Genomic DNA, 17,115 nt, shown 5'->3' with positions numbered 1-17,115 from the left:
AAGCAGTTGTCAATAATTAATTGCATTAAGTGATGTAATTGCCCCGCCTTCTCCCATTGGCATAAAGTTGTGAACATTAAAATCACTAACCAAAATTATCTCACTGTTAGGAAAGTTTTATTGGAAAAAATAGTTTCAAAACATGGAAGTCAAAGACCTGTGAGTGATTAGTGGAGTTGGGAGAATAATAGAGGCAACAGATGGATTTCATTGAATAGGGCAGAGAGATTTTAAGTTGGAGGGGATCAAAAAGAGGAGATGCAGAAATAGAATATCTCTGACAACAAATATTAGAATGGTCATATTCACATGTACCACCTCTGAAACAAAAAGAATCATAGAGAGAATAGTTAGGGCAACAGAGATGAGTAGCGTTTGAGGAAAGCCAGTGAGTCATTGATTGCTGGAACAGGTTGTGTTCACAGGTAGTTGAGGCTGACAGTTTGAATAAATTCAAAGTTGAACTGGATGGTTACCTATGTGAGTAGGGAAGCAAATAATTTGAATTTTCTTATTTATTTGTCCCCTGCTGCCCAGTGCAACAAAAGACTGTGGCGTCCTTGCATTATATGGCTATTACTATGTCCTTGATCATGCTGCTGCATACACATTGTTTGGTTTCTCTCCAATCACTAGGTAGTGAAGCAGAGGCAGTGCCTTACCGAGGTATTGGAAGTTGCCTGGGGCCCAGGAATGTAGGGTGCCCAAATTCCAGTGATATTTTAATTTTTTTAAATATATAAAAAAAATGGTTGTTTCTTAATATAATGTGCATGCAACAGTGTAAGAAATTAGACCTCCATTTAAAGTCCAATAAAATTATTGATGTTGTAAATCAAAATTTGATAGAGAAATTTAAAAAAAAAAAAAAAATACTAGAGAATGATTTTGGAATGAGTAATTGAGTTAATTAAATTTTTAGCTTCAAAAAATTTGGCACTGAGAGGAAGCAATGAAAAATTATTTGAACTAAATATTGGAAAATTTTTGGGAACAATAGAGTACAAGCAAGAATTTTATAAAAAAATAGAAGAGCTTTTTATGTTCCGTGTGCCTGAACATAAAAAGCAGAATTATTTTTTGGAACATTACAAAGATTATACATGATTTGCATTGTTTTGCCAAGCAGGTGGGATATTACTGTGAAATCTTTACCAGAAACAAGATGGGAAGGAAAGATAAAAGCTGTTGATGCAGTTGTACAGTTATGGATATTACTGTACAACTGCATTAAATGAAAGCAAGGAACAGGCCAAAGGAAAAGATGCAAAATTGCAGTCTGCAATATGAGGTTTTTTAACATAAATTACTTCATTTAAATTTATTATGTGTAGTTGTTTGGTAGGAAATATTGACTTTACTTATAATACTCAATATAAATATTGAGTATTATAAGTAAAGCCATGCAAAGTAGAACAATTGATATGAACACTGCAGTTATATTGACAGAGGGTGACTCTTAGTCAACTAAATGAATTTAGAACATTCAAATTTAAATTGTGTGTGGATAATGCTATAGACATTGCAACTGAGTTGGAAGTAGTAGTAATAGAGGCATGTGATGCAAGAAAGCAAGCATATGAGCTTAGGTATCATCAGCCAAGAAAAAAAAAAATATTCACACACACATATCAACTTCCACAACGACAGACAGAAGTTTGTTTCAGCAATTAACCACCTGCTGGCTAAAGGCAAATTTCCACCCACCTATTCTACAACTGTCTTTCCTCAATTTGAATTTATATCCCCTCAGATTCGTAATCCGAGCAAGCGGAAGAATCAGAATTCAGCGTACTCATCCCATTCAAGGCCTTATGCACCTCAATCAGATCACCTTGCAGGTGCCTAGTTTCCAGCTGCTGCAAAGTACCGTCAGTGTTACCAGAAAAAATCTTGAGTTTACCTGTGAAACTTCATCAGATGAATGCTCTATTGATCCAACCAAAAGGTTTGAAACGGATTTTTTTAATATAATGATCGATGTAGCTATTGTTACCATACAAGAAAGATTTGATCAGATGAATGAAATACAGTATTATCGACTTTTCATTGTATTCTAAAATCAGAAAACTTCATGAATTTATTTGAAAGTGTGATAGAAACAAAATGTCAGCACCTTGAAGGAATTTTAATGGTGAAGACGGGAGCAGCGACATTGATGCCAAAGAGTTATGTCAAGAAATCCAATCTTCGAAGCATGTTTTAAAAGGAAAAAAATTTTGATTGCTTAGAATTATTGACATTTCAATAAAAAACTTAGTTGAATTATATGCCAACGTCATCATTTCTCTCCACATATTATTAACATTGCCAATTACGGTTGCGTCTGGAGAGGGGAGGTTTTTTAACACTCAATTGATTAAAACATATTCACGAGCAACAATTGGCCAAGAAAGAATTAATGGATTGGCCATTATGTCAATAGAAAAAGATATACTAAAATATATAAAAACATCAGACATTACAGACAAATTTATATCAAATATCATAAGGTAATGACGTGAAAAAATTTTGGGTGCTCCCTTTATTTTTCAATTTTTTGAATTCCATCTTAAATTTTTGAAAGGTGAATATTTTGCCCGGGGTTGGCACTGAACGGAGGCAGCTAGATTATGTAGTTGCCTCCAGTGTACATGGTGTATTATTTCAGCCATGGCCTGAAATAATACACCTAATATACTGGAAGTGGGCTTGGCCTGAAATAATACACCCAGTGTTACTAATAGTGGCACCAATGTGAAGGTGCAAGCAGAATCTACCTACTCTAGAAGAATGACTGGATTCAATGCAAGTCGGTCCATTCTGCCACATTATTTAGAAGTGGGACCCGAATATCAATTGCATCAGCATTTTAGGCTCCCAGGAAGTCCTAACTTGTTATACCTGGAAGAATGGCTGTGACAAACCTTAAAAAGTATTAAAAAAATACTACCCTTATTTGTCTATCTCCTCTAATAATATGTTTAATATTTCCTTAAATTTATTCGAACTGGCTACTTCCACAACACTAGATGGAAGTTTTTTCAATCAGTTATGCTCTGGCTGAAAGCAAAAAAATTTTGCACATTCATTCTGCAACCATCCTTTCAATTTAAATTTGTTTTCTCTTGTGTGTCATCTGAGAAAGATTTTTGCCAGTATGCCCTCTTATTTATTTTTGACTTGTTTATATGCAAAGGATAAACAACTCACTAATAAATTTTAAAGATAATAAATATGAAGTAATTGTATAAGATATCTTTAAATTTTTAAATTCAACATGAAGTATGGATACTAATTTTTACCTGTATCTTTGTTTCACATATTGTTGCCTGCATATAATTTTTTTTATTGTATATCTCTTGATCCAGGATCTGTATGTGACATGATAATTGATACATCAACCAGTGAGATTCATCTCATACATCTGTGACATTATATAGCTTGTTAATTATCTCTTGAATCAATTCTGAGTTTGAATCAATTCTTTATAGGGTGAAATGGTAATTACTACTTGTTCTTCTTCCTCCTCTTCCTCAGTACAACTGATCTCTCCATTGTTATTTTTTATATATAACAATGGAGAGATCAGTTGCTTCCTTGAGCTTCATCAACAACAGTTAATCAATGTTGGTATCACATGCATGTGCAATATTGAAAGCATTGGAAACAAAAAGCATCAGAAGTTGCACTATGTTTAGCAGAAGAATAATATCATGGACAGCAGTATGAAGTGAGTGTACAAGATTTTTTTTTGAGTTTCTTGCTCTTTATTCTGCAATTATTTACTGTTTAATATTAACTATCTACATAAGGAATCTGTTGTTGTTTATTATCCGTTACTGACTTTTGTAACTATTTTTTCAGACTCTTATGGAATCATAATTGAATACAGCGTTCTGGTCTTTAATGATTAGATCCGCATTAAATTCACTGTGTTTTTATATTGGCTATATGTTTGCACCTGTTATATGTTTTTTTTTTTTTTTTTTAATGTAATTCTTTTATTGTGTTAATCAGTGATGTCTTCACTCCACAGGCTGACTTTGGAATTTTTGAAGTAACCCACAAGGAAATGTGGAAGAAGGTGATGGAGTCATTTAATCAGGAAGTTCAAGCTTTAGAAGAGGAGACAAGATATTTAATTGATGATATTTTCAACTCGCTGAGATCTTCTGAAAATGCTTTTGCATTAGTACAAAGTTTCAAGCACATGCACACATCTCTTACAATAAGAGAACTCATGATGAATAAATACAATGATATTTTAAATCAATATATAAAGGAGGTAATATTTGTTTTTATAAACAGTTTGTATTTTTATATCACATAAACATAAAAAGTGTGTGTGTATGTTTTGATTTGGAATGATATTGAGCAGAGAAAATTGCTGTGAATAAAATTTGTTCTGTTTTTGAATGATATCTCATATATGTAATTTTATTAGTAGTGGAAAATGACGCAAGATAGTGAGATTATATAGCATTAGCCAAAAAAAGAAAAAAAAAGAAAAAAGGAGTCTAGTTCTTCCGGCTGCATACCAATGCAACACCAAATATGAGTTTGTTCCAACAATTGACCATCCTCTGGCTGAATGCACATTTCTCCACATCTGTTTTGCAACTAGCCTTCCTAAGTTTGAATTTGTATCCCCTCATGTAGGTAGTCTGAGACACCTCATTCAGGTCTTGTAGGTGCCTAGACTCCAGTCATTGCAGTTTGCAGAATTAAAGCCTTTCCTAAGAGTAATCTTTTGTTCCTTTCACTAATCTGGTTACTCTTCTCTGCACCCATTCCAACACATCCATGTCCTAACTAAAATAAGTTCTCCAGATCCGTATGAAATACTCAAGATATAGTCTGACTATTGCCTTATACAGTAAAAAATCACCTCTTTATCCCTGCTGACAAAATTCATGCATATCATTAACAAAACCCCATGAGCTGTCCTGTCCATCTGTGTTCACTACTTCATATTTGAGTGCACAACTATCCAACTTCACTTGATATCGATGGTTTAACTGTTGATGATCCTGCTCAGATAGCAAACAAACTGAATGAGTATTTTGCATCTACATTCACACATGAGGAGTTATTAATGTTTGAAAATGGAAGAAGGTTATCAAATTGTAGCAGGGTGCTTAATGATTTTGTAATAACTGAGAGAAAAGTGGAGGAGAAATTGTTGAAGTTAAACATAAGAAAGGGGTGGATGGGATCTATCCAGTTATACTAAAGGAGGCGGCAAAGCAACTAAGCAAACCCTTAGCCATAATTATGAGAGCATCATTGGACTCAGGGGAGGTCCCGACGGACTGGAGATGTGCAAATGTATCCCCAATTCACAAAGGGGGATCGAAGGGTGACACGAGTAATTAGACCAGTTAGTTTAACTTCTGTTCCGGGTAAAATAATGGAGTCACTGGTTAAGATGCATTGCAGGATCATCTAGACAAGACTGCAGCAATAATTCAGACACAGCATGGGTTTGTTAAGGGAAAGTCTTGTCTGACAAATTTGATAGGATATTATGATATGGTTACAAAGGAACTGGATGCAAAAAATAATTTTGATATTATATATTTGGATTTCAGGAAAGCTTTTGACACTGTTGCGCATGGAAGACTATTGTACAATTTGGAGCAGAATGGTATTAAGGGTAAGTTGCTACAATGGATAAAAGGATGGTTGAGTGTGAGAAGACAGAGGGTGGTAATTAATGAGTGCTGTTTTTGTGGACTAATGTTATTAGTGGAGACCCACAGGGTTCGGTGTTGGGTCCTCTGTTGTTTTGTATATTTATCAATGATATTGATGAAGGAATATCAGGCATAGTGTCGAAGTTTGCAGATGATACAAAGGTTGGCAGGGTTGTTAATGACAGTAATGGCAGTGTGCTACTGCAACAGGATCTAGATAATTTGGGCAGATGGGCTAAGAAGTGGCAACTGAAGTTTAACCTTGACAAATGCAAAAGTACTCCATATGGGTAGAAGTAACCCCAGAGAAACGTACCAACTGTGTGGTACTACACTTAAGGTGGTAGAAAATGAAAAAGACCTGGGAGTAATTGTGCAGTCAGATATGAAGTTTTCTGAGCAATGCAGACAGGCTGCCAGGGCAGGTCATGAGGTTTTATCAATAATATATAGGAATTTTGCTAGCAGGGAAAAGGAGGTGATTGTCCCTCTGTATAAGGCAATGGTCAGGCAACGCCTTGAGTACTGCGTACAGGTCTGGAGGCCTCATTTTAGGAAGGATGTAGATTTGCTTGAGCGTGTACAGAGAAGGGCAACAAGAGAGGGTGAGGGGAATGAAGGGATCCTCTTACCAAGAGAGGCTTAAGTTCTGTAAATTGCAGTGGCTGGAGATTAGGCACCTGCGCTGTGATCTGATTGAGGTGTATAAGGCCTTGAATGGATTGAGCACACTGAATTCTGATGGGATCCTTCCATTTGTTCAGATTACGAACCTAAGCTGGCATAAATTCAAATAAAGAAAAGACAGATGTAGAATAGATGTGTGGAAATTTGCCTTTAGCCAGCGGATGGTTAATTGCTGGAACAAACTTCCATCTGTTGTTGTTGTGGAAGTTGATAGGTTAAATAAATTTAAGGAGGAACTGGACAGGCACCTGGAGGGAATGGTGTGAATTTTTTTTTTTGGCTGATGCTGCATAAGCTCATACACTTACTTTCTTGCACTACTACTACTACTAAACAACAACATCTGAGTGCACAATTAACCAAATGTTCTTTTTCATTTTCCACTGCACTAAGTGTGGTATCATGCAGTTCATATACGATTACTGTTCATAGAATAAAGTACCTTGCTTTTGTCAATATTAAACTTCAATTGCCACTTCTCATCTCATCTGTCCTAGATCTTAATTGCATTAGCATATAATCTAATTACAGTTATAGACCACTTTAACTTTTCTTCATCTAAAAACTTAAACACTAAGTCTGATATGCCTTCATAAATATCATTAATAAATATAGAAAACAACAATTTCTCAGTAAACAAACTCGGAGAACTCCACTTATAAAATTAGTCCAAGAAGAGCAGTGCTCAGTGATAACCACTTTCTCTCTTCTTCCACTTCACCATCCCTTTATCCATAGCAGAATTTGTCCTTAATGGCATGATGCTGCTATTTGCATATCAGTCTTTTATATTAGCATAAGGATTAGTTGAGGCATATGATGCAAGAAAGCAAGCTTATAGAGCATCAGCCAAAAAAAAAAAAAAAAAAAAAACCCTTCCCATTTCACCCATCCAGTCAATCCAAATGTTTGTCTAGTTCATCCTTAAATTTATTTAAGCTATAGACTTCCGCAACAACAGTTGAAAGTCTGTTCCAGCAATCGACTACCCACTGGCTAAAGGCAAACTTCTGTACATTTATTTTACAACTGTTTTTCCTCAATTTGAATCTATGCCATGGTTCTTAATCTGAGCAAGCGGAAGTATACCATCAGCATTGAGCCTGCTCAAACCATTCAAGGGCTCGCACACTTCAATCAGATCACCTTGCAGATGCCTAGTCTTCAGATGCTGCAAAATACAGAATTTCTCTCTTGGTAAGAGAACCCCTTTGTTTATATCACCAATCTTGTTGCCCTTCACTGTATTAATTCTAGCAACTCTACATCCTTCCTAAAATGAGGATTCCAGAGCTGTACGCAGTACTCAAGGTGTGGTCTGACCTTTGCCTTATACAAAGGTATAATCACCTCACTTCCTATCCCTTCCTATCATTGACAAAACTCCATGGCCTGCTCTGGTAGCCCATCTGCACTGCTCAGAGAACTTCATATCCAACTGCACAATTACACCCCCACTGATATTTTTTCATTCTCCACCTCTCTGAGTGTATGTAGTATCACACAGTTGGTACATTTCTCTTGTGTTACTGCTACCCATATGCAGAACTTTGCATTTCTCAATATTAAACTTCAGTTGCCACTTCTCAACCCATCTACCTAACTTTTCTATTCACGTTGCAGTAGCATGCTATCTTTATCATTATCATTAGCTTTATCATTAGTAGAGGCATATGATGCAAGAATGCAAGCTTATGCAGCATCAGCCAAAAAAAAAAAAAAAAAAAAACCCTTCCACTTCACCCCTCCGTTCTTCCGAAATACCTGTCCAGCTGAACCTTAAATTTATTTAGGCTATCAACTTCCACAACAAGGGATGGAAGTCTGTTCCACCAACCAACTACCCGCTGGCTAAAGGCAAATTTCCGCACATCTATCCTACATCTGTCTTTTCTCAATTTGAATTTATGCCCTCTCAGGTGATTATTCTGAGCAAGAGGCAGTATCCCTTCAGCATTGAGCATGCTCAAACCATTCAAAGCTTTGTACTCCTCTATCAGATCACCTCGCCGGTGCCTAGTCTCCAGACACTGTAATTTGCAAAACTTAAGCCTTTCTTCGTAAGAGTAACCCTTCGTTCCATTCACTAACCTTGTTGCCCTTCTCTGTACTCGTTCCAGCAGCTCTACATCCTTCTTGAAATGAGGCCTCCAGACCTGTATACAGTACTCAAGGTGCAGCCTGACCATTGCCTTAATCAAGGGAATAATCACCTCCCTATCCCTGCTAGAAACATTCCTGTATATCATTGATAAGACACCATGAGCTACTCTTTCAGCCCCTCTGCACTGCTCAGAGAACTTCATATCTGCCTGCACTATTACCCCCAGGTCCTTTTCATTCTCTACCACTGTCAGTGTAGTACCACAGAGTTGATACGTTGCTCTGGGGTTGCTGTTTCCCATATGTAGTACTTTACATTTGTCAATGTTAAACTTCACTTGCCACCTGTCAGCCCATCTGCTCAACCTTTCAAGATCCTGTTGCAGCAATATAGCATCAGCTGTGGCCTTAACAATCGTGCCAACCTTTGTATCGTCTGCAACTTGGACATTAAGCTTGATATACCATCATCAATATTATTTATAAATACAGAAAACAATAATGGACCCAACACTGAACCCTGAGGGACTCCACTAATAACATTAATCCACGATGAGCAGTGTCCATTGATTATCACTCTCTGTCTTCTCCCTCTCAATCAGCCCTTTATCCATAGCAACAATTTGCCTCCAAGGCCACACTGCTCCAATTTGTGTAGCAGTCTTCCATGTGCAACAGTATCAAAAGCCTTTCTAAGATCCAACTATATAATATCAAAGTTATTCCCTGCATCCAGTTCTTTTGTGACTGCATCATAGTATCCAATAAAATTGGTCAGGCAAGACTTCCCTTTAACAAAGCCATGCTGTGTCCGAGCTATAACTGAAGTCTTGTCTAGATGATCCTGCAGTGCTTCTTTAACCAGTGCCTCCATTAATTTTCCTGGAACAGAAGTTAAACTCACAGGTCTATAATTACTTGTGTCAGCCTTTGAACCTCCTTTGTGAATTATGGTCACATTTGCACATCTCCAGTCTGTGGGTACCTCCCCCGAGTCCAAGGAAGCTCTCATAATTGTGGCTAAGGGTTTGCTTACTTCCTTTGCTACATCCTTTAATATAACTGGATAGATCCCATCCACCCCAGATGCCTTTCTTGTGTTTATCTTCAACAATTTCTCCTCCACTTTACTCTCAGTTATTACAAGATTATCTAGCTTACTGTAAGAGTTGAATACACCTCTGGCATTCCCCTCGCTGAATAACTCCTCATGTGTGAATGGCGATGCAAAATATTCATTTAGTTTGTTATCTACCTGAGCAGGATCAACAACAGTTGAACCATTGATATCAAGTGGACCAATCTAATTCATTCCCTTCTTTCTAGGATTTACATAAGTAAAGAACTCTTTGCTGTTTTTCTTTGCATCCCTTGCCAAAGATTTCTCGTAATCTGCCTTCGCATGCTTAACCTTCTTTGTAACTTGGTTACAGATCAACTTATATCTGTCATTGGCTTCTGTGTCATGGTTTAATTTTCATGTGTCCCATGCATTTTTCTTCTCTGCCATAAATCTCATTAGTTCATCTGACATCCATTTAGGCCTAAACCTTGAACAATATTTCTTAGTTGGTATGTAAATCCTAGTAGCTTCCAAGGTAAGTTCTTTGAATGCTTCCCATTTTGAATTTGCTGTTGGTAACATCATCAGTTGGTCCCACTGTGTAGAATTTAAATACTGCCTCAGACCATCGTAGTCGCCTTTACGAAAGCAATAACCCTTCCCTTTACCCCTGATGGTAGTTACCTCTTTGAGTAAATCCCACTTCAGCACACTGTGATCACGGCCACCTAGTGGTTCCTCTATCTGCAAATTCTTAATGCATGAAGAATCTCTACTGATAATCAAATCAAGAGTATCACTCCCTCTAGTTGCCTCCCGAACATGCTGATGTAGAAAACAATCATCCAATAAATCCACAAAAGCCTTGCTAGTGTGTCAGTGACCAACCCAGAAATTCCAGTCAGTTTCTGGGAAATTAAAATCACCCATTATATCTGATTTACTGGCCCACTCTATTTCCCTGTACAGTTTCTTATTATACTCCTCATAGTCATTAGGCCTATAGCACTCCTACTCTCAATTTTGATCTCCCAATGCTTATGTCAAACCCAACTGACTCGACACTGCACTGTCCAGCGATGTCGACTGGCTTTACTTCCTTGGATTTTTATGTGTTTCTTAACTAATAGCGGAACCCCTCCGCCTTCCTATCCTGTCTATCATTTCTATACACATTGTACTCCCCAAATTCCAGTTCTGCATTCCTTATATCTGTGTGACACCACGTGTCTGATATCTGAAGAATATCTGCCTTTGATGTTTTGAGCAATATCTCAAATTCATCAAATTTATTTTCTAAACTCCTAGCATTGGTGTACATGCAAGTATACATGCATCTGTTCCTATTCTTAGCTGCCCTAACACAACCCATGTCTTTATTTGTACCGCAATGACTCCCAGCATTCTCTGAAATACCCTGCATCATGTTTTCCTGGCTGCTGCTCATTCTTATAGAAGCAGTGCAAGAATCACTTTTACCTCTGCCAGTGGCTGCTGTTAATCAATTAGTCCCTGCATCTCCCCAAGCTAGCAGTTTTCCGACCCACATAACAATGCTTCAATAGCATCAGTAAATATTCTTGCACGCTTTCTATTTAAGTTTATCCCATGCCTGTAGAAGCAGTCTCTCCTTTTAACAAGTCCAGACTAGGCTGAAAAAAATTCTACCCCCTTGACCCTTGCACAATCGTTCCTGGGCCGAATTCATCAACAAGGCTCTCATCATATACTCCCTCCTATCGTGTCTGGGCAGAATTGCAGACACTTTCAAATTCAACCCTAATTCCCTGCTTTTTTTCAACAGTGACCTGTACTTGTTAAGTAATTCTGCTGGTCTCCTACTCTTAATATCATTAGTGCCAACGTGTACAACAATATCACCTTTTATGCCCTTAAAAGATGATATCTGCTCCACAACGTCATCAACCTTTGCCCCTGGCAGACATACCCTGGTCCTGTTCCACCTATCCTTTTTACATACCATGGTCCCCGTTTCACTGACAATAGAGTCACCAACTACTACTAGTTTCTTTGGGACCATCGCATTGTGCCTTGGGCGTTGCCGCTGTGTTGCGTAATGACGAAGTGCAATCTCTGGCGTTGATGTGGGCTGCTGAGAGCTTGATGGGCCCCTCAATCTAGATTCTTCGAGGGCATCCACCTTGTCCTTCAAGGTCTCATATAGGCCCGTAACAACGCTGAGTTTTCGCCTGATTTCCTTACGCTCCTTACATTGTGCACATAGAAAGACATCACCCATGGCATTATCATGTCCCATACCCGATTGCTCCCCAAACATCAAGCAAGCAGTGTGGTTTAAAAGGCTGTGATTCAAAGGGCAATTGCCCCCCCCCCCCTCGGTTCTCCCCTGAGCCACAGCACTCCCATTAGCTTGAGCCTTTTTGCTTTGCTACTCTGGTCTGAGTCATGATTTCGATTTAATTTCAATAAAATTTCAATTTCAGTACAAAATTATAACCCTAAAACTTGTATCCAAACACAGTTGTAACACTATATATCTAGATAATTTTTCAGTATCAAGTATTATTTACGAGTTCCGTGTATATAACTTCCGTATCAAGTTATGTATTAATTAATTATGTTATGTTTGTAAAATCTAAGTCGTCATATGTATTTAGTTAAAAAGTACAATTTAATTGACAATGAAGTTTAACAGGATTAATAATTTTACTGATTAATTGACAATATTATATAATGTACTATACTATACTATACTAAGCTAATGCTATCTAGTTCGGGATATAACGTATCGTATAACAATGGCGGCAAGTTACGAACGGTAAATCTACGGACACTTAAGTATTAAATTAACTTCCAAAATCTCGCTGTCTCAATTCAGAACGAACCAAGGATCTTGACTAGGTCTTTATTAGTTAATCTTTGGTTATTTAATATAACCCATTGTTATATTAAATTATATTAAAATAATATAATATAACAATTGGTCAATAAAGTGGCTAAATATGGCTAAAAAACTTCTCGTTCAGCAGAGCTGCAAAACTTGTAACACGTGAATTGGATACCCTTACTGATACTAAGTAATAGCCTACAAAATCTCTATCTAAGTTAAACTTTAAACTAAGTAGTAGTAGTAGTAGTAGTAGTAGTGGCACATGATGCAAGGAAGCAAGTGTAGGAGCTTATGCAGCATCAGCCAAAAAAAAAAAAAAAAAAAAAAACCACACCATCCCTCCAAATGCCTGTCCAGTTCCTCCTTAAATTTATTTAACCTATCAACTTCCACAACGACAGATGGAAGTTTGTTCCAGCAATTAACCACCCGCTGGCTAAAGGCAAATTTCCGCACATCTATTCTACATCAGTCCTTTCTTAATTTGAACTTATGTCCCCGTAGGTTCGTAATCTGAACAAGTGGAAGGATCCCATCAGAATTCAGCGTGCTCAACCTATTCAAGGCCTTATAGACCTCAATCAGATCACCGCGCAGGTGCCTAGTCTCCAGCCACTGCAATTTGCAGAACTTAAGCCTCTCTTGGTAAGAGAATCCCTTCATTCCCCTCACCAATCGTGTTGCTCTTCTCTGTACACGCTCAAGCAAATCTACATCCTTCCTAAAATGAGGCCTCCAGACCTGTACGCAGTACTCAAGGCGTGGCCTGACCATTGCCTTATACAGAGGGACACTCACCTCCTTTTCCCTGCTAGCAAAATTCCTATATATTATTGACAAAACCCCATGACCCACCCTAGCAGCCTGTCTGCACTGCTCAGAAAACTTCATATCTGACTGCACAATTACTCCCAGGTCTTTTTCATTTTCTACCACCTTAAGTGTAGTACCACACAGTTGGTACGTTTCTCTGGGGTTACTTCTACCCATATGCAGTACTTTGCATTTGTCAAGGTTGAACTTCAGTTGCCACTTCTTAGCCCATCTGCCCAAATTATCTAGATCCTGTTGCAGTAGCACACTGCCATTACTGTCATTAACAACCCTGCCAACCTTTGTGTCATCTGCAAACTTCGACATTAAGCCTGATATACCTTCATCAATATCATTGATAAATACACAAAATAACAGTGGACCCAACACCGAACCCTGTGGGACTCCACTAATAACATTAGTCCACGAAGAGCAGCACCCATTGATTACCACCCTCTGTCTTCTCCCACTTAACCATCCTTTTATCCATTGTAGCAACTTACCCTTAATACCATTCTGCTCGAATTTATACAATAGTCTTCCATGCGCAACAGTGTCAAAAGCTTTCCTGAAATCCAAGTATATGATATCAAAATTATTTTTTGCATCTAGTTCCTTTGTGACCACATCATAATAACCAATCAAATTTGTCAGACAAGACTTTCCCTTAACAAACCCATGCTGTGTTTGAATTATTGCTGCAGTCTTGTCTAGATGAGCCTGCAATGCATCTTTAACCAGTGACTCCATTATTTTACCCGGAACAGAAGTTAAACTAACTGCTCTGTAATTACTCGTGTCACCCTTCGATCCACCTTTGTGAATTGGGGACACATTTGCACATCTCCAGGCCGTGGGAACCTCCCCTGAGTCCAAGGATGCTCTCATAATTATGGCTAAGGGTTTGCTTAGTTGCTTTGCCGCCTCCTTTAAAATAACTGGATAGATCCCATCCACCCCAGGTGCCTTTCTTATGTTTAACTTCAACAATTTCTCCTCCACTTTGCTCTCAGTTATTACAAAATCATTAAGTATCCTGCTACAATTTGATAACCTTCTTCTATTTTCAAACTGTAATAATTCCTCACGTGTGAATGTAGATGCAAAATACTCATTCAGTTTGTTTGCTATCTGAGCAGGATCATCAACAGTCGAACCATCGATGTCAAGTGGACCAATCATATTCATCCCCTTCCTTTTAGAGTTTATATAAGTAAAGAAATCCTTGCTGTTTTTCTTAGCATCTTTTGCCAAAGATTTCTCGTAATCCGCCTTCGCCTGCCGAACCTCCTTTGTGACCTGATTACAGACTAGCTTATATCTGCCACAGGCTTCTGCGTCACCTGATAATTTATATGCATCCCATGCATTTTTCTTCTCTGTCACGAGTCTCATTAGTTCATTTGATAACCATTTAGGCCTAAACCTTGAACGATATTTCTTAATCGGTATATAAAGTCTAGTAGCTTCTACGATTAATTCCTTGAATGCTTCCCACTTAGAATTTACTGTTTGTAACATCGTCAGTTGATCCCACTGTACAGATTTAAAAACTGTCTGAGACCACTGTACTCCCCTTTACGGAAGCAAAAACCCTTTCCTTTACCCCTGACGGTAGTTACCTCTTTGAGTAAATTCCACTTCAGCACACTGTGATCACTGCCACCTAGTGGTTCCTTTATCTGCAAATTCTTAATACACGAATGATCACTGCTGATAACCAGATCAAGAGTGTTACTTTCTCTGGTTGCCTCTCGAACATGCTGCTGCAGAAAACAATCATCCAATAAATCCACAAAAGTCTGACTAGTGTGTGAGTGACCAACCCACAAGTTCCAGTCAATATCTGGGAAGTTAAAATCTCCCATTATAAGACATTCTGATTTACTGGCCCACTCTATTTCTCTGTACAATTGTTCATTGTACTCATTCAAGTCATTAGGCCTATAACACACTCCTACTCTTATTTTTCCTTTCGCAGTGCTTATCTCACACCAAACTGACTCAACAGAGCACTGTTCATCTATATTAACTGGGTGCACTTCCTTTGATTTTATGTTTTTCTTAATTAACAGCATAACACCCCCTCCCTTTCTGTCCTGTCTATCCTTTCTGTACACATTGTACTCCCCAAATTCCAGTTCTGCATTCCTTATATCTTTGTGACACCACGTCTCTGCTATCCCAACAATATCCGCCTTTGATGTCTTGACCAACACTTCAAATTCATCAAATTTATTTACTATACTTCTAGCATTGGTATACATGCAAGCATACATGCTCCTATGCCTATTCCTTTTTAACCTAACACACCCCATATACCCAACTATTCCATGATGACTGCCATCCGTCCCTGAAACCCCCAACACCCCTCGCTCCAGGTCGCTTCTTATTCTAATAGAAGTTGTGCAAGAATCACCTTCACCTCTGCCTGCGGTTACTGTTAAACTATTAGTCTTTGTATCCCCCCAAACTAGCAGTTTTCCGACCCACCTAACACTGCCTCGATAGCATCAGCAAAAATTCTTGCACCCTTTCTATTTAAGTGTATCCCATCCCTGTAGAAGCAATCTCTCCTGTTAACAAGTACAGTCCAGGCTGAAAAAAATTCTACCCCTTGAGCCTTGCACAATCTTTCCAGGGCCGAATTGATCGACAAGGCTCTCATCATGTACTCCCTCCTATCGTGTCTAGGCAGAATTGCAGACACTTTCAAATTCAACCCTATTTCACGGCTTTTTTTCAACAGTGACCTGTATTTGTTGAGTAATTCCGCCGGTCTCCTACTCTTAATATCATTAGTACCAACGTGTACAACTATATCACCTTTTGTGCCCTTGAAAGATGATATCCGCTCTACAACGTCATCAACCTTTGCCCCTGGCAGACATACCCTGGTCCTGTTCCACCTATCCTTTTTACAAAGGATGTTCCCCGTTTCCCTGACAATAGGGAAACGGGGAACGGGAAAGTATCATAACTAGGAATATAGGTTGGCACCTACTCTAGAAAATAAGTTAATATGCCAATTTAAGCTAATAAAACAGAAAAAACTTCTCTATTTCCAGGAGCAGTAAAAACTTTGCCTGCACAAGGCTACTCTCATTCCTCACTCTCTGGGGATTAATGCATAGGCTACGCTGATTATAAATTCTAACCCATTAGTCTTGCAAAATCTCTGAAGGTCTGAATTGATTGACAATGCTCTCATCATATACTCCCTCCTATTGTGTCTGTGCAGAATTGCAAAGACTTTCAAATTTAATCCTAACTCTTGAACGTTAACCTGTACTTGTTATGTTAGCCCAACAGATCTGCTACTCTTGATGTCATTAGTGCCAACATATACAACAGTTTCACTTTTTGTGCTCTTAAAAGATGATATCTGCACAAATCATGAAATTCTGCCCCCTAGCAGACATACCCTTGTCCTGTTTCACCTTCAATGTACTTCTCACATCCCTGACAATATGGTCATCGATAACAACTAGCTCCCATGGACCAGCACATTCTGCCTAGGGGGGGGGGGGTGCCTGATAATAAAGTGCAAGCTCTGGCCTTGATGTGGGCAGCTGAGAGCTTGATGTGCCCCACAGATGAAATCCTTCCACCCTCTTCCTCAAGCTCTCATAAAGGTCCATAACCATTGAATTGGCACCTAATATCCTTACTTCGAGGACACATAAAGACATCCCCGTTGGTAATATCAATATCAAGTATATGATATTAATATTTTTTTTTGGCTTCCTTTATTAGTGCTGCTAGGGACACAATATGGCCCTAGCAGCTTTTGTGTCATTAAATCCGAACACAACAACAACTTTGCTACTGCATCATAGTATTATTGGTCAGACAAGAATTTGTTAAGGGGCATTATATATGCACTCTTGTCCAGATGG

The 17,115-nt window shown here is 38.4% G+C and overlaps 1 protein-coding gene across 1 annotated transcript in view; it reads left to right on the top strand.

Annotated features, from left to right (window-relative positions):
* LOC150089117 (dynein axonemal heavy chain 10-like) overlaps positions 1 to 17,115 on the top strand; it is a 147,043-nt gene that overhangs the window by 92,620 nt on the left and 37,308 nt on the right. The window contains exon 6 of the mRNA XM_090387982.1: positions 4,019 to 4,267. Coding sequence (XP_090244108.1) covers positions 4,019 to 4,267 — 249 coding nt within the window. The remainder of the gene's footprint in view (positions 1 to 4,018; positions 4,268 to 17,115) is intronic.

This window comes from Mastigoproctus giganteus, chromosome 2, assembly GCF_048544385.1.
Source record: "Mastigoproctus giganteus isolate SK-2022 chromosome 2, ASM4854438v1, whole genome shotgun sequence".
Lineage (NCBI taxonomy): Eukaryota > Metazoa > Arthropoda > Arachnida > Uropygi > Thelyphonidae > Mastigoproctus > Mastigoproctus giganteus.
This window is presented reverse-complemented; position numbering and strand designations above follow the sequence as displayed.